Below are 25,419 nucleotides of genomic sequence, written 5' to 3'. Positions count from 1 at the left end.
AATAATAATGTTAGCAGTATTTCATTTATCAAGATTGTGTTAATGACCATATTTAAGTAGATTATCAAAAAATATTGAATAGAGAAAGGCAACTCTACAAGTATTGTGTCAAAATGTTGCCAAGTATTTAATTTTTGTTATGTATTCATGTATTAAGTATTTATGTTTTTTTTTTTTTTTTTTTAGAAAATGAGCGGTGGTTAGATAAGACCCTTATTTCTTGTCTGGGATCGCTGTAAACTGTAATTTTGACTTTCAACTCTTTGGGCTCAATTAAATTAAATTTTCATTTTGGGAACTAGTGAACTAATCCTTTAATATTTTATAATTTTATGATTTAAATTCCAACAATTTTTAAAATATAAAAGTCCACCAGTGGGTTTACATTCAAAAGGAACGCAAGTATATTTTTGTTAGCATGATCTACAAAAACATATGGAAAAATTAAAAGATTTCAATGCAAAGTGCAACATAAAACATTGCTGGACTGCAGGTAAAACAGTATGGGATCATAAATACTTTTCAGACCACTTATAAACTTTGATTTGAGGCGGTGTGTGTGTGTGTGTGGTTTGAGTTATACAGCGCTTCCATGTTTTTCTGGATCTTCCTCCACATCATCATAGTCTGTTATTAGAAAACAAGAGCAAATTCATATATCAACATGCTTTAAATGTATTATAATGAACACAATATTTTCAGTCCATTTAAATAATCTATTGTAACAACAGAACTTGATGATAAGATAAAGTGATAATATAAAGCTATTAAAAAGGCTAAACCAAAATTATTCATTAAAAGGTGTCAATAACATACCAAACATGTCACTCATATATTCCCTGACGTTCTTCACATCATCATACCCCTCCTGATCGTCCTCTGATATAAATGTGTCTAGTATTAATTACATGAAAAAAGTCTTCATAATTTATCTTACTATAATTTAATGAAAAATAAGAAAAAAAAAAAAAAAAAAACCCTGTTCTAATGTACAGGTGTACCTTTTTTATCATTGGAAATCTGCCGTACGATGACGACATCATCATAGTTTTCTGCTGAGTCATCTACAATAAAATAATGAAAATATAAAAGCATCAATTAATGGACAAAAGTTTAGATTTAGAAACTGTATATATATATATATATATATATATATATATATATATTTAAAGAAATAAACCTGTATCATGAGGTCTCCGTTCAGCAATGATTACATCATCATAATTCTCTGGTGTCTTTTGTTGCTCTACTAAATTATTTAACAGAAAAAGAGAATAAACAGAAACTAATTCACAGGCCAAATAGATATTTAGTTTAAGTGAATTTCTGTGATCAGTTAAAGTCACTGACCTGCTGGTCCTTCAGTGGTGATGACATCATCATAGTAATCAGTTTTCACTCCTACTGCAGAATTTGCTTTGAAAAAGAAAATACATGCATACATTTTATTAATAATAATAATAATAATAATAATAATAATAATAATAGTAATAATAATAATAAAACCGTATCTGAATTATGTGCTGAATGATTTATATAATTTATACTCTTCTAAGACAGCGGTTCCCAAACTTTTTTTCCTGCGCACCCCCTTCTATGTCCCAACCGGGTTGGCGCACCCCCTATCCCCACTTCAAAAAAAAAAAAAAAAAAAAAAACCGCAACAAAGCTTTGTTTTATCGCCATATAAAGACTCATGTTTAATCATGCGCAAATAACCAGAACACGCATGACAATAACAACATCAACAAAGTTTCAATATAATGCAACAAAGCTACGCACAAGCTTCCACTTTTAAGAGGACGAGTGACAGACACAGGCTCAGTAACAGAAAGGACGGTTATTTTCAGCCGCGTAAAAGAAACATTGCAGCAATAGGCTAGCCTGCAGTGCATAAAAGAAGAGCAGTGCGTAGAACAGTGGTTCTCAACCTTTTTCCCAGTGGGCCACACAATGGTCCAAGTGCAAGTCTCACGGGCCGCATATAATTTACATATGACGTCCCCAATGCAAACCAATCAGATTGAATGTTATGGTATTAGCAGATAATACTATTATTATACCTAGATGTTGCACACAATAAATAACAAATAAAAACTAACTTACTGACATTAGCTTTACAATAATAATCAGATAGTACTGCTCAATGAACACACAAACTGTGTATACAATCACTTTAAGTTGCTATTTAATTCTGTATGACTGTATGACTCTCTTCAACAGCATCGCAATAGCCACCAAACAATCACATAAACGCCTTAATAAGCAAATGTTACTCAGCTCTTTTTACAAATAACACTGAGCGCACTGTAATTACAATCTTTGACGATATCAAGCATTCTGTCACGTCCCCTCGCGCAGCATCGGATCCGCGAGCGCGCGGCGAGTTGGGCTCATTCCAGCCGCGGTGCGCTGATGCGGTTATTTTTACTGATTTAAAATACATCAGACAAACACATCGAATTCACAGTTCAGTCTTTTGAAATTGTAGGTTTTGCTTGTCAAGTTAGTACTTTACTACAGAGCAAACAGGAAGGCTGCCCATCTCGCTCATTAACAACTGATTCTTCCATTCTTCTTACCTTTACTGCTGATGCTGCGACTCTTCTTGTTTGCATGTGTTCCTTGTTTGTATGTTCCACATTTAGTTTTTCTCATCTAATAACAAATTTGAGCATTTTGAGGCTTAAATTTACAATAATAATGGCAACTGTTTGAATTCTTCCAAAGCGCGCACTTGTAAGTGTTCGTTTCGTTGAGTGATTTCGTCATTGCCTTATGTCTGAAAATAATAAATGCTCACCAAAATGATTTTATATGACAAATAAAGCATTATAGCTCATTTATATTTATTTAATTTACTTCAATTTAAATTTAAAAACAAAAATAAATTGTAATGCTATAATTTAATTTTTTTAATTGTGGTCGGCATATCGCGGGCCGCATTTACATTCGTGATGGACCGCAGGTTGAGAACCACTGGCGTAGAAGAAGACAGCAGCTGTCTTCTTCTACGTTTCTATCAAAAACTAATAAATTATAGTTTTTTATTTAAAATAAAAGCGATTACAAAGGAAATGTTTACTGTTCATGTTTTTTTTTTTCCCACTTAAAAAAACAGACCGCCATTACATTTTTCCTCTCGCGCACCCCCTGGCGGCAGCTCGCGTACCCCTGGGGGTGCGCGCACCACACTTTGGGAATCCCTGTTCTAAGATAACTTAAGTGAATGTTTTTAATTATTTAACACACATACTTTTCTGTATGTAGTACATAACATCATTCTATTTCAGTCCTCTAACCTGAAAGAAGCTTATCAGCATCTTCATACCCAGAATGCTGTTCGGTAGAAAGGACACTTCCTGTTATGGAGTAAAACCATCAGACATGTTCACAATCACAAACCAGCAAAAATCCCATATCATTTGGATCATATAGTACATACTAACCCAATATCATTACAAGTGACACAAACAAGCTACAAATTAATCTATGTGATTTACTCCACTCACCCTCTGAATGAACTGATTACCCTGTTGATCTTCATAAATCAGACACTATGACACTTACTCACCCCTCTGAGTGAAGAGACTGTGTCTGTTAGTGGGTCTGTGATGAATCTCCTCATAAACGGCCTCAGTCGTGCTCCTGTGTCTCCTCTTAGAGAGAGCTGTAGAGAGACAAACCTGCTGTCAGTTCACAACACATGACTGATCACACACTGAATAAGACACAATATGACAGTCTCTGGATCTCTCCTACCTCTCCTCATCACTCTGTTCTGCTGAATCAGTATAAGCAGTGGCACTAAGAGCAGTAAGAGCACAACTCCCAGTACAATCACAAGCACAGAGAGAGACGGAGGAGTTTGTGGATGAGAGACTGATGTTGAGCTCACTGTCTGAGAAACTGGAGGAGAAGATGATGTTGTTGTGGCAGGAGTAGTGGACACTGACAAATCTGGCAAAAAAAAAAAAACACATTCAGAATCATGATTGTCTTGATTCAAGGCTCTTGAATACACAAATATTATTAGCACTAAAATGATCTAAAATGAACGATATTGGTCAGTGTTTTCTGTGACCTGCACAGGTGAGTCCAGCGTGATCTTTGTTGGAGCAGTCAGTGTGGTTCTTCAGGGAGAGAGGACAGTCCCACAGGTGAATCTCATTCCCTCTGCACTCGACTCCGTTCAGCCACACAACACCTTCACCAGCACCAAAGCCTGAATTCTCATCAGCCCTCAGTGCTGCTCCACAACCCAGCTGCCTGCAGACCACCTGAGCATCGCTGATGTCCCACAGATCATCACAGACTGAGCCCCACACAGCGTTATGATACACCTCCAGCCTCCCAGAGCACCGGCCCTCCCCTCCACTCAGTCTGAGAGGAACATGATCTAAAATCCACCACAGACAAGACAACTTTATTACTGGCCAACAGAGTTCTGTCAGAACAGTGCCATCTACAGTGTGTGGTGTGATATAGAGTACCTCAGGGATGATGTGTTTTTGTAGGCAAAACCCAGAAGCGAGTTAGCATTTTAGGACTTCCGGGTTCCATTGCCCCAAAGTCAATGTTTTTTTTTGAATGGGTTTTTGCTAAATTGCCTGAAATAAGGTCTGTGGTTAACAAAGCCTCTAAATATTTTCATGTTTTGATCTATGACATAAAACACCAGTTATAACCCTCTTGTGAATTGTTTAAACCTTTATTGTGTCTTAAAAACGGCGGGGACTTTAGACGTCATCATGACGAACAGGACATTTGGACAGCATTTCTCATGAAAAAGTGGATAAGTATTCATACACAACGCAGATCATAATCAGCGAGCATGTTTTTAAATAAAGTTTGAGGAAGCTTGGTGGTGGTGACGTTGATCTGCGACCATGGTGTGCTGTAGTCCATTTATAGCCTATGTTAGCTTTTTATATCTGATGACTTTATTTAGGCTTAATATATATATATATATATATATATATATATATATATATATATATATATATGTTGTGTTAACGTGTTAACCCTTTCTTAAACACAGAGCTTATTTTTTGCGATTTTCCAAAAGTCTATGGGAAAAATGCATAGGCTTTCGATCGAGGGAACCTGTGACCCGCTAACTTCCGGGTTGGCCTACAATAACAAGTCATCCCTGAGATACTCTATTAAATCCTCTTGGTTCCCCCAAACAAAATTACATGCATTATTCACACATGGCTGTTATGTTTTTTTTTATTTGTTTTTTTTTGTGTTCTTCTATATCATATGAACTTACCTGAACACTGTCTCTGATGTGGAGATGTGGAGCATGACAAAGAGCTTCTAGGAGACTCATGACTCTCCTGTTCTGTAATCAGTTCATTCAATATTATATTTGGTGCTGTCAATCAATGATTAATTGCATCTAACTTTACAGTTTTTAATATATTTTTATAATGTAATAATTTCACATTTCATCTCAAAATAGTGTAGCAACATCATAAAGACAGTATATTTTACACATTTGATCTAACAGGAAGGAAATATACAGAAACTGAATAAAGTTTTCAAACACGTCACAGTTTTCACTGCATAAATTATAAATGAAATATATGTCCTGTCCAAATACCCACATTGCGGTCTTTGCATTTTGCACTTGACCACTTTTCTACGTATATGCTGTATTTGGCCCAAGTGTTTAAGTATGTGTGAAGACTGCAAGTGTGTATAGAACTTTTGATTACCCGATAGGACACACTTATAGTCTTGCAAAAAAAAAGTTTACAGTGATTTTCATCACTTTGCATTTTAAAATAAACTGTCTATTCAGTAGTCATGTAACTAACAGAAGTAACTAACAATTTTAAAATTGTGGTGCTTCTAATTAAGTGATAAAAAGCAGTTGAAAATGTTGTACAAAGACATACCCTACCCATATTTCCACCAATAAAATGTGCAACACTTTTGTGTTTTACTACCAAATTATATGTAATATATAATTAATTTTACTTACAGTGGAATGTTTTCCTCGGCATGTGAGTTCCCGAAAATAATGCATGATGGGATATGCTTAGCATTGAAAATCGCTATTCGAGATAGTGTGGGTTTAGTGTGCATTAAGGGCACTGGACTTTGGCATTTTTCAGACACTTACTTCCTGTCGTGTGCACAAGCTCTCAAGTGACCAAGATTGCAAGTATGAGTATTTGGACAGGGCACTAGATTAATCCTTAAAGCTATAAAAGTTATTCAGTCAAGAGTAGTGAGTGATTTTCTCTTTTTCTTTTGTTCTTTGATTAACATTAATGACAGACAGTAGAAGGTTTATTAGGCATTCTGGCATCATTTTGTGAGAAAGATAACTCAATGTGGCCGGCACGCTGTCTAAAGCAATTTCTGTGCGTGAGTTGTGTGTGTGACACACAGACAGGAGATTCACAGACAGTGTGCTAGTATTGCACTGAATTCTCTTTTGTCACATTAGAATGGTTTCAAAGCATTTGCATGAATAACAGCGCAATCATATAATGTAACACTAGCTAAAGGATGATGGTAAAAAAAATGGATGCTGTGTTAAATATTTTTAACATGTTAAACTGAATAAAATTACTTGCATGGGTTAACATGTTAAATTTGACAGCCCTAATTATATTATATATATATTTTGTTTATATGCTCAGAAATGTTAGTGGATTACTGTTGTATTTATAGAGATGGAAAATACATCAGTCTTACCCAAGCAGGTGATTTTGGCCACTTCATCTTCACCACAGTCATTCTGTCCCCAGGGTGAAGATGGACACTGCCACAGATTTGAATCATGTGGCCGACATTTCACTTTATCCAGCCAGTTACAAGCTGATTCAACTCTTGGTGTAGAAGCAGACAAAACACCAGATCTTCCACAGTTCAGCTCTTGACAGATCAGACTCGCTGTGTCTCTGTCCATCTTATTGTAACACACATTACCCCAGGATCCATTGTAGAAAACCTCCACATTCCCTTCACAGCCCTCAGTTAACCTGATCTCTTTAAACTCTAGATAGAAACATGAATGCTATATCAGCTCTCATCCAACCCCATTCATTTCAACCACTGGATGTTACATACATACAAATGACTAAAATAACCAAAAAAAGATTAGGTTAAAAATATTTTAAAAATAGATACAATTTAGATTTTAAAATGTAAAATCTAAATTGTATCTATTTTTTTTAAATATTTTTATTTTGTTTTGATGTTAATGATTAACAATTTTTTCACAGTCCTAATTTACCTGAACACACGACTCCTACATCCTCCTTGTGTTGACAGTCATGTTTTCCCCAGCCTGGTGAAGAGCAGCTCCACAGGGACGTCTCATTCCCCTCACACTCCACCTCATCCAGCCATATGGGTCCAGAACCAGGACCAAACCAGGCTGGTACCTGCTGGTTACTGAGGGCCACTCCACACTGCAGCTGTCTGCACACCACATGGGCATCTTTAATATCCCAGGAGTCATCACACACTGTCCCCCATGAGCCACTGTGAAAAACCTCCAGCCTCCCTGCACAGTCTCCCCCAGAACCCACCAGCCTGATGGACCCACGACCTGATATTCAGAGAAAGAGAAACACATTAGTGATCACTAACATCTGAAGAATCTGCCCAGATGTTGATTTTCTTACCAAAGTTTGTGATTGACAGCTGTTTTGTGGAGCTGCAGTTGAGAGTTTGTGGAGAGCTGCAGTTCCCCAGATGAGCTTCACTCTCTGTAGAGAGTATTTATTTGTCATTCAGTATCTAAAATATGCTACATTTATTAAAATGTGTAGTTTTAATCTGAAACCCATGACTTCATTACAGTATGATTTTGCTCACCAGAGCAGATGACTCCAATATCTCGTCTATGAGAACGTTCAGCTCGACTCCATGAAGAGATGGAACATTCTGAGAGTTTTGTTTCATTCCCGTCACAATCAAACACATCAGCCCAGATTTCACCACTTCCTTCACCAAACCAGTCTGATCCCACAACAGACACAGCAATCCCACAATTCAGCTGTCTACAGAGGACACTGGCAGCTCTCATATCCCAGCATGCATCACACACTGTGCCCCACTTATTGATGAACCGAAGCTCCACTCTTCCAGAACAAGAGTCTGAACCGTTCATCAGTTTGGCCTCTGTGTAACCTGGATAGGGCAAAGAAGTTAAAATTAAGTAAAATGCAACTGACAGAGAAGACATACTGTATCAAATACAAATTAAGAGACACTGAATATTTATAATTTACCAGAACAGATCAGGCCCACATTATTGTCACTGGTGCAGTTGTGTTTCTGTGATGATGATATTGAACAGAATGAAATCTGAGATTCATTTCCTCTGCACTGAATCTCTTGTGTCCACATCTGAGCGTCTCCTTTTCCAAAAGCATCTTCTCCCAGCACCTGTACAGGAGCCCCACAGTCCAGCTCTCTACACACAACCTCTGCATCCTGCTGGTCAAAGGCAGCAGCACACACTGAAACCCACGTCTGATCATCAAGTATCTCTAACCTCCCAGAGCAGAGATGAGATCCATTAATGAGTCTGGAAGCTTTATGACCTGTTCATATTACATGAATGACAGAGCACAGTAGACAAAAACAATTGCTTGATAGTTACATAGAATAACCATATAAACATTTACAGTTTTACAAACAATATTCTTTATGTCAACACAAATTCTTGGGCAATCAGTTAAATTACTCACCCGAACAGATGACACCGGCATCACGATTGTGAGTACATGAATGTATGCTCCATCCTGATGACCCACAGTTCTTCAGTGTAGACTCTGATCCAGTACAAAATGTACCACCTATCCAGATTGGTCCTGATCCTGATCCAAAATGAGCATCACCCAGAGCATCTACAGGTTCTCCACAGTCCAGCTCTCTACACACCACTGCAGCATCAGCCAAATCCCAACCATCATGACACACTGTTCCCCACTGACCTCTATGAAGAACCTCCACTGTACCAGCACAGCGACTGTGACCACCAACCAACCTCACATTCTTTTTATCTAAGTGACAGAAAAATACAGATAGAGACTATGCATGGATCTCCATAAGCACATTAGTTCACGTATCAGTATATTGTGTACACAAATTTGGGCATAGGTAAAGCACACTGGCTCACTACACATTAGGACACTGAATGCTCAATTTCTGGTGACATGACTTGGTGCTTGTGTTGTCACCACTGGTGTTTATTAACACCACACAGGACCAATATCTTTATTTTTTTTTATCCTGTTTAAAGTATGTCATGAAATATACTTTGATGTTTGTTATATATATGCAACATTATAGCCATTTTATAATACCTATCTACTGATGTTTATGCTGACTTTTCATTAAATAATGGTTTGACTTTTCAAATCTTCTATTGCATGTCATGATAATATTTTGTTGATATTGTGTTAGTTCATGTGATTTGTTTTGTGCTTAAGAATTTCCATTTAGGGAACATAGTGAGCATCAGGTTTTCAGAGTGCATTGTGGGATTTCTAGGGAGTTAACATTCAAAGGATTTTGTGACTGAAACAGCCCTTAAAATGACTGGCTTCCTGGTCAGTGTTCTGACTACTGAACTAGGGAGCTGACTGAGACACACCCTATGAGTAAAAGGTATATTACTCTCATATTCTTTTAACTCACCAGCACAGAACAGCCTCTGGTACTTATCATGTGAACAGCTGTTTTTGTGTGAGGATGTTGGACAGAGGTGAATCTGAGACTCGTTTCCTCTGCATTGAATCTCTTGTGTCCACATCTGAGCGTCTCCTTTTCCAAAAGCATCTTCTCCCAGCACCTGTACAGGAGCCCCACAGTCCAGCTCTCTACACACAACCTCTGCATCCTGCTGGTCAAAGGCAGCAGCACACACTGAAATCCATGTCTGATCATCAAGAACTTCAATTCTCCCAGAGCAAGTGGAGTTTCCAATAAGCCTGACACCTGAAGTAGCAAGAGATAAGAAACTTTCCAGTTCTGTTTGCTATCTATGTGTAATTCTTGTCATTAATGGTCAACCACAAAGCACAACTTATTAATGTGAAAGGAGTAAAATAATCAAATTACTCAATCTCATGTCAATCCAAACTCATTTTACATTCTTTCATGGAACATAAAAGGGAAATTTTCAAGATTCACCAACCAATAACCAAAACTATATAGGTCATTTGTCACTTCCCTGAAATACGACCCATAGGAGCGTTTACTAAAGTGGCGCCCCTATCGACAACAGGACACTTTCATTTTAATGCATTGTTCCCTTTTATCTGCGTCACATTTTGGATTTTGCGTAGCTCAACTGGTAGAGCATTGCAATATATAACAATATGCGATCATGCGATCCTGGGTTCGATCCCAAGGAGTGAATGTGCTCATTAAGTGTATATGCACTATAAATCACTAAGGGTAGGGGGTGGGTTTAGTCGTTAATAAAAAAAATGAGTTTTGCTAAATGGAAATAGGAAAAATGGTGTAAAAAGTCCACACATTGCATTTAAATGAACTCACATTTTGATAGGTAACGACATACAGGTGCTGGTCATATAATTAGAATATCGTGAAAAAGTTTCATTTTTTTATTGTAAATTATTTTTAAAAATGAAACTTTCATATATTCTAGATTCCTACATGTAAAGTAAAACATTTCAAAAGTTTTTTTTTTTTAATTTTGATGATTAGAGCGTACAGCTCATGAAAGTCCGAAATCCAGTATCTCAAAATATTAGAATATTTCCTAAGATCAATCAAAAAATGGATTTGCAAAACAGAAAAGTTCAAGTTCTTTAAAGTATGTTCATTTGTGCACTCAATACTTGGTCGGCAGCACATATTACAGCAAATGACTTGCTCCTAGCACAAATTACAGCATCAGTGAAGTGTGGCATGGAAGTGATCAGCCTGTGGCACTGCTGAGGCACTACTGAGCCTTCAGATTATCTGTATATTGTTGGATCGACTGTTTCTCATCTTTCTCTTGAAAATATCCCATAGATTCAGGGGTCAGGCATGTTGGCTGGCCAATAAAACACAGTAATATCATGGTCAGCAATCCACTTGGAAGTGGTTTTTGCACTGTGGGCAGGTGCTAAAGTCCTGCTGGAAAAGGAAATCAGCATCTCCATAAAGCTTGTCAGCAGATGGAAGCATAAAGTGCTCCAAAATCTCCTGGAAGATGGCTGCATTGACTTTGCACTTGATAAAACACAATGGACCAACACCAGCAGATGTCACGGCCCCCCAAATCATTACTAACTTCAGAAACTTCCCACTAGACTTCAAGCAGCTTGGATTCTGTGCCTCTCCAGTCTTCCTTCAGACTCTGGGACCATGATTTCAACATGAAATGCAAAATTTACTTTTATCTGAAAAGAGGACTTTCGACCACTGTTCACTGTCCAGTTCTTTTTCTCCTTAGCCCAGGTAAGATGCTTCTGACATTGTTTCTGTTTCAGAAGTGGCTTGGTAGTCCTTTTCCTGAAGATGTCTGAGTGTGGTGACTCTTGATGCACTGACTCCGGCTTCATTTGACTCATTGTGAAGCTCTCCCAAGTGTTTGAATCGGCTTTATTTGACAGTATTCTCAAGCTTGTGGTCATCCCTGTTGCTTGTGCACCTTTGCCTACCCAATTTCTTCCTTCTAGTCAACTTTGCATTTAATGTGCTTTGATACATCACTCTGTAAACAGCCACCACATTCAGTAATGACCATCTGTGACTTACTTTGTGGAGGGTGTCAATGATTGTCTCCTGGACCATTGCCAAGTCAGCAGTCTTCCCCATTAGTGTGGTTTCAAAGAACAAGAGATACCCGGAATTTATACTGTAGGGATGGTCATTTAATGAAACTCAAATGTAAATATTCTAATATTTTGAGATACTGGATTTTGGACTTTCATTAGCTGTACACTCTAATCAACAAATTTTCAAAAAAAAAAAAAAAAAAAAAAAAAAACTTTTGAAATGTTTTACTTTACATGTAGGGAATCTAGTATAAATGAAAGTTTCATTTTTTAAAATAATTTACAATAAAAAATATGAACTTTTTCACGATATTCTAATTATATGACCAGCACCTGTATACATACATCATTCCATGATGACAGACGTAACACGACTGTCATTATTTTTACACCAGCTAGAGGGCGCATGACTTTAAAACGTAAATATAGGTCGTAATAAAGTCTTTGAAAAATGACCTATAGGCAGGTATGGGCAGTATTTCTGATACATGTATTTCAAATACGTATTTCAAATACAAAATAGTATTTTGTATTTGTATTTGATAGGGTTGATGAAAATGGCTTAGAATTTTGTATCAAAATACTTTAGTGTTTTGTATTTTTGTATTTTTAAAATACTGTAAAATGTAAGAAGTCTACATGATGACATAAAAATGCGGCCTCTGACTGGTGCCTACTCAGGAGTTTTCCCAGATTTGTTGAGATCAGAACAGAAAATTGATCCATATGGAAGAAGGTGGTGAAGAAATGTGCAGGCTGTCAGCTTTCCATACATTTTTTGCTTAAATTGCTATCATTTTTAACAGTTCATGTTAAGTTTTGGTGTTCGTTTTGGTAGCCTAGGCTAGTTTACCAATTTACATAATGTTCTTGAAAACTATTATACCGAGCAGCATCCCCCTATATTTATGTTTAACAATCAATTGATTAATTAGTTAGAAACTTGCTATGAATACAGGTGCCATCAGTTATCTTCTTATGAATGACTTGTTTGTCATTCAAAACAAAGGCATAGCTTGATGACACCTTGATTTCATGGAATCATGGGAGGTGTTGTCTTCAAGTCTACAGCTGGTGGAAAAGAATTGGGATTGGACTCAGGCAGAAATCAAGTTCATGGATGAGATTATTAACGTTACTGTAGTATGAAGCAGAGCTGGCTGAATGCTGTGAGAGCTGTAACAAGGCCGCTGGAGCGATTGCTAATGAGAGACGAGTGTGACACACAGCTCAAGAGCAGTGGAACTTTTATTATGCCGCAGTCGCTGCTTCCACTTCTTCCGGTCATGTGCACGTAGGGTAAAGCAGTGTTGTTTATCGTATTAGATACATTTGTGTGTTGAAAGTTGTTATAGTGCTACTCTGCTTTCGCTCGGCGGCTATTATGAGACTCTTGTTGCACACTGCAGTAAGCTAGATCGATATTAGTCATGGAAAAACATGGTACTCATGGTAAATCAAGAAAACAAGAATTAAACAATAAGATGTACTGTGCTGAGCTACATAACAATGATTAGTTTTCTGTTGATGAATGTATTCAAACAGTTGCTCACCTGTCTAATGAAACACATAATATACTAAAGTGTCTTTGATGTTTCCACGGTTTCTACTAAATAAAACTGGAAATTGAGGGTATGATATCATTGATAGGCAACGCACAGACACATGCTTATTTATTAGAAACTGAATATTTCTCTGCATTTAAAAATTCTTGGGAACATTTGGGATAATGTAAGTACACAAGTCAACAAAATATATAACATTGTTCTAGTGGTTTCCGGATATTTTAATCCAAAAATCCTACATATTGTGATTTAACTGGTTACATATGCAAATGACCTGGGCAGAGAATAGCTGTTGCTATCAAACATTGTTTACTTAATCAACTGAGTCAGAGTAATGGTGAAGAGATAGATCAAATAGGCCAAATGATGGAAGGCTTGCGAAGAAATTTCATGCTCCCTTTTAAAATACAAAAATAGAGTAGTTTATTTTGATATATGCTGTATTTTGTAGTTTATTTTGATATACTTAAAATTAAGGCATTTTGTATTTTATTTTAAAATACATTTTGATGTATTTTTGCCAAAACCTGCCTATAGGGTCGTTTTTTTCTTCTTCTTTTTTTGGAGGATAGTCTCATATCTTTATAGTAGGTGGTTTATCAGTGACATAAAAATAGGTCAGGGTTTGGAGGAGTTTACCTGAGCAGATGACTCCTGCATCTTTTGTATGATCACAGTCATAAAAACCCCAATTTACTGATCCACAGTTCTTCAGTGTAGACTCTGATCCAGAACAGAACTTGCGATTTGTCCAGATTGGTCCTGATCCTGGTCCAAAGTGAGCACCGCCTACAGCATCTACAGGATCTCCACAGTCCAGCTCTCTACACACCACTGCAGCATCAGCCATATCCCACCCAAGATCACACACTGTTCCCCACTGACCTCTATGATGAACCTCCACTCTACCAGCACAGCTGAGACCACCAACCAACCTCACTCTCATAATGTCTATAAAATGAATAAAAAGGGAGTAAAAACATATGGACAAAGGGAAAGAATTAGGGAAAAGTATCACGCATAGAAAATGAAATTAATGAATATTTAGTGTAGTTTTTGGGAACATTAAATTTAAAAAAAATAAATAAAAATAGCTCAAACCTGCACACATCAAGCCAACATCACTTTCATATGAACAGGTGTCTTTGTTTGATGGTGATGTTGGACAGAGGTGAATCTGAGACTCATTTCCTCTGCACTGAATCTCTTGTGTCCACATCTGAGCGTCTCCTTTTCCAAAAGCATCTTCTCCCAGCACCTGTACAGGAGCCCCACAGTCCAGCTCTCGACACACAACCTCTGCATCCTGCTGGTCAAAGGCAGCAGCACACACTGAAACCCACGTCTGATCATCAAGTATCTCTAACCTCCCAGAGCAGCGAGAACCTCCAACCAGCCTGACTTCTAAATAAGACAACATGGATCAACAAAAGCATGACTTATTTATGGGGCTTCAAGGTGATGATTTGTATATATATATAAACATTTTATTGTTAGTATTTTAATCAATAAACATGCAAAAAAAACAAACAAAAGAAAAAAAAAAACACAAAAAAATAATATAAACATGAAATCTGTCATTGAAGTCAACATTTTCTTTAAAAATTAGAAGCCAATATGGAAGCACAAAAATATCTTACAAAGATATGAATTTGAATATGTAAAATACTCTACCTGAGCAGATGACTCCAGCATCTTTAGTATGATCACAGTTGCTTATACCCCATCCTCCTGACCCACAGTTCTTCAGTGTAGACTCTGATCCAGCACATATAACAAAACTCATCCAGATTGGTCCTGATCCTGGTCCAAAACGAGCATCAGCCAGAGCATCTACAGGTTCTCCACAGTCCAGCTCTCTACACACCACTGCAGCAGCAGCCAAATCCCAGTCATCATCACACACTGTTCCCCACTGACCTCTATGAAGAACCTCCACTCTACCAGCACAGCGACTGTGACCACCAACCAGCCTCACATTCACACCTCCTAAATATTAAGCAGTAACAATGAGAGAGGTGAAGGGATGAGAGTTTAATTCATAGCATTACAAAGTGGAACAACTGGCAAAATGGGACACATACATTTGAATATTTAAAAAAACATTCAGACTTCAATACTCTTTTTTATTAAAAACTTTTATTAAAACTTATAATTTTATAATAGCACTTAAATCAATTATCCTAAATTTTTTAAAACATTATTACAGGGTTTATACTATTACTTTGTCATGGAAACAAAGTTGTAAAACTGGATATAAATTTACACAGAAAAGGTTAGTAATTTTTTCCACACTAAAATCATGTTAACACACATATTGTTTACGTCTTGTGTCTAAATTATTGAGACGGTGAGTATTTTAAAGTTTACAGATTGGCCCCAAACTTCTTCTGCAGCTGAGCTCGGTATTGTGTAAGATTTAACATAGTAAGACCTTTAGGTTTTAGGTCTTGTTTCTCATGATGTTCTTTTTATTGAGATCTTGACATAATATAGCATTTAGGTTGCTGGATAGTGAATTAGCAAATAATTTTGGGGGGTTAATGTTTATGGGACTCACTCAAGCTAACATGTCTCAAGCTAATATTTCCAAATGAATGTCTATAAAATCAGAACTCCAAATGTGTGATCAAATTTACTTAACCGAGATGCCTGCATGATGTTTGAAACATGACGATTAAATCATTTGCAACCTGAGAAAAGGTGGGCAATGTATGGTTATTTTTTTTCTTTCTTCTATTTTGAGAAAACAGAACATTGAGACAAAATTTCCGATGTTTATATCACGTGAAAAATTAAATTGTGATCACAAAACAAGGCAAAAAATCTGTAAATATCAAATAATAACATTATTTTGATAATGATATTATAATGAATAAAAAAAGACCATCACGTAAAACTTATTTATAAATCTTTATAAATGGGAGAAACAGAAAGAGAAAGACAGAGAGCAAAAGAGAAAGAAAGAAAAAATTGCCTGTTAAACACAGGAGCACATTTAAAATATTGTGACAATGTGATTACACATTACAGTTTAATTTAAAGTGATTCAATAACAGTCTGACCCATTCATTCCTAAAAATAACTTAATCTCTTTACCTTCTTGTGTACTTACCAGCTGTGATGAGTTTTACAACTGTAGTCAGTAAAATGAGTGTCAGGCATCTCTCCATCTCTCTCTGCTTGATTAATTCAACATCCAGTTCAAGCTTCTCCGCACTGATGATACTAAAGTACAGACATCCTCTCACACCCCTTAATGAGAGAGAAAGAGGTCCAACACCCTCCAATCACACTCGCTGTTACCTTATTAGACACAACAGAGGAAATCATCAAACAACTTCAGTGACAAATCAAAGGAGGCTTTTATGACTTTCTCCATATATATATATCTAACTGTCAGTGCTGATGAACTCCTCCTTCCCACCCATCAAGATGCCTCACTGAGGGGATGCAGAAACACAAACACACACACGACACTTACAGGAGACAGGAAACTCTCCAGTTTATTTACAGCATCAAAGCCCAACACCTGCAGAGAAGAGATAAAAGCACTGATAACTAACTGTGAATGTCCTAAACACTGTCTGTTAGTGTATACATATGTTATGTTAGCATGATATTAACATGTAATAAACTCAACTTTGTAAAATAATTACTCATTTTAAAAAGCATTTAAGTAAATGTTTACCAAAAGCACAGCACACAGCACAAGTAAGCCCTTATTACACTAATTAGAGTTTTTTTTTCCAGTTTCCAGTTTTTTTTTTTTTTTTTAATAATTCCTAATTCCTAACTAATGTGAAATTTATTTAATTGCACAAAAGTGTTTTCTTTCAGGTGGCCCACAAAAAAAAAAAAAAAAAAAAAAAAAAAAAATCACTGAAGATGAGCATGTTGTTCACCCTGTCACCAGCAGAGGGAGCCAGTGAACTACATCTCTGCTAAATCACTGTTGTATTTCACATTCATACTTCAAGAGCAGAGACAAACTAACATTATATATTTGAAGAAATAAATAATAAATGACCCTCTGTAAATTTTAATATTAAAGAAACTTTTATTTTTTTTATAGCATTAGTTATATTTCACACATCGAAAACAGTGAGCAGTGAATAAAGATGAAGGAAGAAAATAACTTAACATAATGTTACATACAAAAAACAAACCTACCTGTTGTTGGTTTACATGTCAGTCATACAGTCTCTTCCTTCTACATTTTAGTGGTTCTTGTCCAGAATATTTGACAATGTGGACCAGATGCCATTTAACCTATCCACATGAGAGAATAAAGTACAAATACAATGTTTGCCAAACTTACATTATGAATGAGTGAAGCAATGTGGCCAAGTATGGTGACCCATACTCGGAATTTGTGCTAACCGATCCAAGTGCACACACACACCGTGAACACAGACCCGGATCAGTGGGCAGCCATTGCTGCGGCGCCCGGGGAGCACTCAGGGGTACGGTGCCTTGCTCAAGGGTCTCACCTCAGTCGTGGTATTGAGAGTGGGGAGAGCGCTGGACATTCACTCCCCTCACAATCCCTGCCAGACCTGAGACTCGAACCCAAGACCTTTGGGTTACAAGTCCAACTCTCTATTAATTAGGCCATGACTGCCCCTATTGAAACTATACTTGCTTCATTATTGGAATACCCATAAAGCTTTTGGTTCATCTTTGAAACAATATTTTTAATGAAACCTGAGAGGTGTCTGTCCCTCAGTTTAAAGTACAAGTAAATAAATCAATCAAAAAGGTCATAAACGCAACGTAAAATGAATCTAATTAATCAATTTGAGAGGTTTAATCTAAGTGTTTTGAGGGGAAAAAAGAAAGACAGAAAAAATAATATTAAAAAGTTTGGTTGGTGAAATAAAATGGTGACAAATCATAGCACCTAAAAAGTTACTCATAACAATAAGTAATAAAAATAAAATAATAAAAATAAAAAAATAAAAATATCAGTAGAAAAAAAAGATGGAAAAAAATAAAATAATATAAATATAAAGTCACTGATGGCACACACACAGGAATCTCCTTTTGTTAAATATTTAACTACTAATATTAAATATTTTGGTAACACTTGCCATTAGTTAACATTAGTTAATGCATTAACTATACTGTATTTAAGCGTTTTTGTTAATGTTAGTTCATAACAATACAACTGTTGTTAGTACATAGCTCAGGTCCATAATAATATTCTATTATACTAAATAATTACATACATTTTTTTATTTTAAAGATGTATTAATAAATGTCAAAATGAACATTAACTAAGACTGATAATGCTTTAGAGGTTTGAAACCTTATTGTAAAAGGTTACCAATATTTTAAAAGGAACTGTTTGAACCTTTAACTGAAGGTGCACTAACCTGCATTGGTGACATCTTTTCATCTTCCTCTGCTCTACACACAGTCCAAACTTCTCATCATCTCTCTCAGCAATTCAAAAGAAAAAGAGTCTTGTTTCCTCTCGTGAGAGAGAAAAGGAAAGAAGGAAGAGAGTGTGCTCAGCGTTAACTTTAATAGAGAAAATCACCAAACAGCTTCATTTACATCAGACAAGGTTTTTTCGGCTTTTCCACACACGCGCATGCACACACAAGCACACAAAAACACGCACACACACTCTCGCGCGCACGTAAACTATTTATATTATGAATTAAACCATTATGTATTTTTTTTATTTATGCATTTCAAATACAAATTAATTAAATAAGAATCAAGAAAAAAAATGTCTTGGTACATTATTGTCTAAATAAAAGATTTGAATAGTGTATGCAGATGATGTTAGAGTTTTATATTTTGCTATAATTTAGTTTTAGAAACACCTGAGTATGTGTGCAATATGTGTGCTTTCATTTTAACCCTCAGAAACTCACAGTATGCATATACTAAACTAAAAACTACAATGCTGATATAACAGAGCCATTTATAAGAGAGAAATGTGAGTATACAATAATATGTAAATGTGAGTTTTATTTATTCGTTATTTGTTTCCAATTTCTTTGGCATTTTGAAATTATGTCCATGTTTTGCACATACATATATAGTAATTAATTGTTCAAGTCAAAGGCCAGTGTTGGGAGTAACACGTTACAAATAATGCAAGTTAAGTAATCACATTACTTTTTTCAAGTAACTAGTAAAGTAACATTGCTTTTAAATTTACAACAAAATATCTGAGTTAGTACTTTTTCAAATAAGTAAAGCAATTTACTTGTTTTCCCATTTATTGACTGACAGCTCTCTTATCTCAGTGTTGAGAGAAATCAGGAGCAAGAGACAGAGGTGTTGTGTGTGCTGTGTGAACATGATCGTTATTGTAGTTAGACTAATGAGCAGGCATTTACTCATCTCACTTGCACAAAAAACTGATTCAGATATTAGACAAACATTCAATAATTAAATGTTAAATTAAATATATGTAAATATATTTATATGTATTTGATCTCTCTCTATTTACCAATGTATTTGCTGCTGTATCAGACACACAAAATTATATATCTCAAAACTTCAAGAGGAGTTTAATGAACGTTATACCAGGAAAAAAAAAAAAAAAAAAAAAAAAAATCACAACATGATGAAAAGAATCACAAAAAAACAAAACAAACAAACAAACAAACAAACAAAAAAAAAAAACAGAAATAATTTTTTAAAACATGAAATCATTTTTTAGGAAGCTACCCATACATAACTGTTGTCTAAATAAAATTTAGACAACAGTTTAGACAACAGGCTTCTGACCCTCAAAATCTTGATGCATGTGCAGAGCTTGAAACATTACTGATGATGATATGAGCGTTTTTTTTTTTTTAATAATCAGAAATGTGAGAATAATACAAGAACATGAAATACCCTGTCTGTTTTATTTATCTGTTCTATATATATATATTTCCAGTTTGTTTGCTGCATGTTTTGAATTGAAGTCCATGTTATCTATTAATGCTTCAACTGTAACAATAGTGGACTGAAACTAAAACTTAATAGTATGTATCATTTAAACTCATTGTTGAGACAATTAAAAGCTGTATAAGACTGTGGTGGTGGTGGGTGTGGTCACAAACTGAACATAGCCCCTCCCTGTTTTCTTGGCTCCTCCTTCAAATAATCATAGCCTGCTGTTTGAAAACAAGAACAAATTCTTGTATCAGTACATGCTTAATGTGCAAATCAACATTTGCATTGCAATTTCTACACTGATAAAAATTATATGCTTAATTTACTTAAAAAATATAATGAATTCTTTTGCATCATTTTATTACGTAGATTTAACAAGACTAGTCTTTGTACAAACTACTTAATTTTTCTGTTTGTTGAAATAAAATTTGCACATATAGTTAACTTAATTTCATGTCAGCATTCAAGACACATTGGACACATTCAAGAACCATTTTCACAACTTTTACAAAATCTTCACTCTGCAAAGTCTCTTTTTGTTAGGCGTTAGCCAGAAGATGGGTATATTCCCTTTATGGCATGCCCAAAACAGTTGTTTTTATTATTAAAACAACTTTAATTGTTGTTAGCAGGTTCTCAACCCAAGCACATGTTCTACACTTCACCACGATGGTAACCCCAAAACTATTAACATAACAGAAACTTTTAAATACCAACATAATAGAACAGTAAACATTAAAAAGTCTCTCCATTTTCTCATGTTGCTAAAAACTGCTTAAAATAACACTTTATTTCAACATTTACACTCCTAGATCAGCCCCTTTGCAAAGCATGATGGGTTGTGAAAGTCTTGTTTGATTGAGTCCTGGTTGAGTTTACTTGATTGAAACATGTTATTTTAATATGAAAACATCAAGTTAAGTCAAAAAGTAATTGTTTTAAGTCAAATTAACATGAAGCAATTAAATTTGAACCAGAAACCTAATACAACGGTGTTGAATCAAAATAAGTTGTTTACATAAAGTGAACAGCATCAAAAAATAATTTTTTTGAGTGTAGTTATAAAATCTAAACATATTGTGTGAGATAAACAGGTCACAATAACTTACCTAACAAGTCTCTCGCATCTTCACTGATATTTCTCTCATCATCTACTCCTTCAGACTGCATTCTGATATAAATGTATCAATCATTAAATACATGAACACAATCTCACACTGCACTTGAAAACACACTACAATATATAAAAAATATAATAAAAGTAGTATGAAGTATAATTTATATAATAATATAATTTGGAAAGAAAATTCACTGTATCAGACTATCTAAATCTAAAAGAGTAAAATGAAACCCACCGTCTTATGACGACAACATCATCATAGCTTTCTGATATGTCATCTGCAATAAAATAATGAAAAATGAAATGTTATAGGCCTAATCAAAGGACCATGCATATTCAAATAATATTAATAATTAAAGAAATAAACCTGTATCACGATGTCTCAATCCAACAGTGATTACATCATCATAATTCTCTGTTTTAAATTGTTGTTCTTCTAAATAAGTTAAAAGAAAGAGGGAAAAAAAAAATATTTCACTGTTTCCAGGCCCAATAAGTTTAACTTGAAGTGAAATTTTGTGATCAGTCACTGACCTGTTGGACCTATAATGGTGGTGACATCATTATAGTAGTCAGGTGTGACTCCTACTGCAGATTCTGATATTAAAAAAGTGCAATAAACATTTTCATAAAAACATAATTAACACTGTGCTCCATTCTGTTTTACAGTGAATTTTAAAAATAATTACTTTGCGTAAAAATTAAATGTGGATTATGTTATATTGGATTTTTATTTATTTAAGATATTTAACATTCAGTAATGTTAACTTGGTAAGTGGAAGATTTTGATTCATTTCACATGTTTCTATGTAGCATGTAATATTATTATATTTCAGTCCTCTAACCTGAAAGAAAATTATCAGCATCTCCATACCCAGAATACTGTTCTTCAGAAAGGACACTTCCTGTTATAAAGAAGTAGAACCATAAAAATATGTTTACAATCACAAACCAGCTAAAATCCCAACTTATTTTGGGTCATTCAGCACTAACCACACATCATTTGACATCAAATGACATAAAAAAGGTCCTACAAATAAATATATGCAATTTACTCCACTCACTCCCCTGAGTACAGTGATTACCCTGTTGATCTCCTAAATCAGACAACCTGACACTTACTCACCCCTGTGAGTGAAGAGATGGTGTCTATTAGTGGGTCTGTGAAGCTCCTCATAAACGGCCTCAGTCTTCTTAGAGAGAGCTGTGAGTGTAGAGAGACAAACCTGCTGTCAGTTCACAACACATGACTGATCACACACTGAATAAGACACAATATGACAGTCTCTGGATCTCTCCTACCTCTCCTCATCACTCTGTTCTGCTGAATCAGTATAAGCAGTGGCACTAAGAGCAGTAAGAGCACAACTCCCAGTACAATCACAAGCACAGAGAGAGACGGAGGAGTTTGTGGACGAGAGACTGATGTTGAGCTCACTGTCTGAGAAACTGGAGGAGAAGATGATGTTGTTGTGGCCGGAGTAGAGGACACTGACAAATCTGGCAAAACAGACACAACCACATTCAAAATCAGGCAAATACACAAATAATATCAGCAATGAATGAATCATTTTCATCAGTGTTTTGCTGTGACCTGCACAGGTGAGTCCAGCATGATCTTTGTTGGAGCAGTCAGTGTGGTTCTTCAGGGAGAGAGGACAGTCCCACAGGTGAATCTCATTCTCTCTGCACTCGACTCTGTTCAGCCACACAACATATGATGATTAAATCATTCGCAACCAGAGAAAAGATGAGCAATGTATGAACAGAATATTGAGACAAAATGTGCGATGTTGGTATCATGTGCAAAATTAAATTGCAATCACAAGACAACAAGGAAAAAACACAATAATAATAAATGGCCTTTTAGGGTTTCTCTAAATAACAAATAATAACATTATTTTGATAATGATATTATAAAGAATAAAAGAAGACAGCATGTAAAACTTATAGCTCTTTATAAATGGGAGAAACAGACAGAGAGCGAAAGAGAAAAAAAGGAAAAATTGCCTGTTAAACACAGGAGCACATTTAAAATATTGTGACAAAGCGATTACACAGACATAAAAAAAACACATTTCAGTATAATTTAAATTTAAGTGATTAAATCTGACACCTTCATTCCTAAAAATAACTTAATCTCTTTAATTTCATGTGTACTTACCAGCTGTGATGAGTTTTACAGTCAGTAAAATGAGTGTCAGGCAACTCTCCATCTCTCTCTGCTTGATAAACTCAACATCAAACTCTCCAGTTTATTTACAGCATCAAAGCCCAACACCTGCAGAGAAGAGATAAAAGCACTGATAACTAACTGTAAATGTCCTAAACACTGTCTATTAGTGTATACATATGTTAGCATGACATTAACATGTAATAAACTCAACTCTGTAAAATGACTCTTTTACAAAACCATTTAAGTAAATGTTTACCAAGAGCACAACGCACAAGTAAGCCCTCATTACTAATGACAGACAGAAAAAAATTATAATTTTGTGAAACATTTGATCTATATCTCAAAATAACTAATTTAAAATTTACTTAGTGGTATTTCTCACATTAAAATAGTGAACAGTGAAACAGATACTAAATAAAGATGAAGATGAAGAAGGCATAACATATGAGAAATGGCATAACATATTTCAAATAAACCCTCTCCTAAACATTATATATAAGTTCTTTCCTGAGAGTCTCAGTCCTGCAGAGTTTAGCTTCAACCCTGATAAAAACTCACCTGCCTGTAGCTTTCTAGCAACCTTCAGACCTTGAATATCTTGATCAGGTGTGTTTGAATGAAGCTGAACTCTGCAGGACTGTGGCTCTCCAGGACCAACGTCACCCACCACTGGTATAAACTAACTGTGGTTGGTTTTAAATAGCAGTCATGTGGTCTCTTCCTGTCTACACTTTAGTGGTTCTTGTCCAGAATGTGACACTATCCCCCAGTTTCACAGACAAGGTTTAAGCTAGTCCTAGACTAAAATGCATGTTTGAGCTGTTTTAACTGAAAGCAACTTAAACTGACATATCTCAAAATATGTCAGTGCCATTGTTTTGTCTGAAGATGCACACCAGGAATGTTTTTTTTCTAGTGTACATTTCTAAAAGCTACTGAAATATCTTATTCGAACTAAGGCTTAATTCTGGCTTAGGCTAAGTCTGTGAAACCAGGCCTATGTTGTCTAAACCTAATAAGAAGAACAATTACAATGTTTACCACACTTACATAAGTGATTTTTCTTCTAAAATCACAGATCACTTAAATGATTTAATGTAAAAAAAAAAAAAAAAAAAATATATATATATATATATATATATATATATATATATATAAATGAAAATATACTTATGTATATGTCTCTTTAACATATTTGCTTCTGTTTTTTCCTCAATCTTTCTCACTTTAAAATTATATATATATATATATATATAATTTTAAAGTGAGAAAGATTGAGGAAAAAACAGAAGCAAATATGTTAAAGAGACATATACATAAGTATATTTTCATTTATTTATTTAGCATACACGTTTAAGTGAGATACAGAGAAACAACAGTGAATGGGTGGTTTAAAGTTGAACAGTCATGATTTGAGACTTTATTTGAAACAACATTTATTTTACTCAAGAAGGACGCATTGTTTAAAATGACAGTAAAGTCATTTATAATGTTACAAAATATTTTGTTTCAAATAAACACTTTAAACTTTCTTTTCAAAGAATCCTGAAAAAAATACTTCATATTTAATTCATTATTCTGTTTGCTTCCAATTCCTCTCTCTCTCTCTCTCACACACACACACACACACACACACACACACACACCACTCGAACCTTCCATAAAATAATCTTTCAAAAAGTTTGGGAAGGTTGAAGCGATCGATGAGTGTGAGGTCTCATCCGCTGGTATTTTCCTTAAAAATGCTCTATTAATTTCAAATGCTCACCTGCTGTTTGTGAAGAGGACTCGTGCATGCGGCTGTTTGTGACTCTGTTTAAATGGTTAAATGTACTTGCATCTCAAAATGCTTTTATGATGTGAAATTAATGCAATCAGTCAATT

General features: G+C 35.3%; 1 protein-coding gene across 1 annotated transcript in view; it reads right to left on the bottom strand.

Annotated features, from left to right (window-relative positions):
* Positions 1 to 254: 254 nt before the first annotated feature.
* The window catches only part of LOC125245629 (scavenger receptor cysteine-rich type 1 protein M130-like), a 38,453-nt gene continuing 13,288 nt past the window's right edge, over positions 255 to 25,419 (bottom strand). The window contains exons 7-17 of the mRNA XM_048156296.1: positions 6,715 to 7,017; positions 5,276 to 5,347; positions 4,085 to 4,399; positions 3,763 to 3,960; positions 3,575 to 3,670; positions 3,303 to 3,362; positions 1,351 to 1,416; positions 1,181 to 1,249; positions 1,002 to 1,064; positions 817 to 879; positions 255 to 627 (exon numbers count right to left, since the gene is read on the bottom strand). Coding sequence (XP_048012253.1) covers positions 578 to 627; positions 817 to 879; positions 1,002 to 1,064; positions 1,181 to 1,249; positions 1,351 to 1,416; positions 3,303 to 3,362; positions 3,575 to 3,670; positions 3,763 to 3,960; positions 4,085 to 4,399; positions 5,276 to 5,347; positions 6,715 to 7,017 — 1,355 coding nt within the window. The 3' untranslated portion in view covers positions 255 to 577. The remainder of the gene's footprint in view (positions 628 to 816; positions 880 to 1,001; positions 1,065 to 1,180; positions 1,250 to 1,350; positions 1,417 to 3,302; positions 3,363 to 3,574; positions 3,671 to 3,762; positions 3,961 to 4,084; positions 4,400 to 5,275; positions 5,348 to 6,714; positions 7,018 to 25,419) is intronic.

This window comes from Megalobrama amblycephala, linkage group LG14 (assembly GCF_018812025.1).
Source record: "Megalobrama amblycephala isolate DHTTF-2021 linkage group LG14, ASM1881202v1, whole genome shotgun sequence".
Classification (NCBI taxonomy): domain Eukaryota; kingdom Metazoa; phylum Chordata; class Actinopteri; order Cypriniformes; family Xenocyprididae; genus Megalobrama; species Megalobrama amblycephala.
The sequence above is the reverse complement of the archived record's forward strand: the minus strand, read 5'-3'. Positions and strand labels throughout refer to the sequence as shown.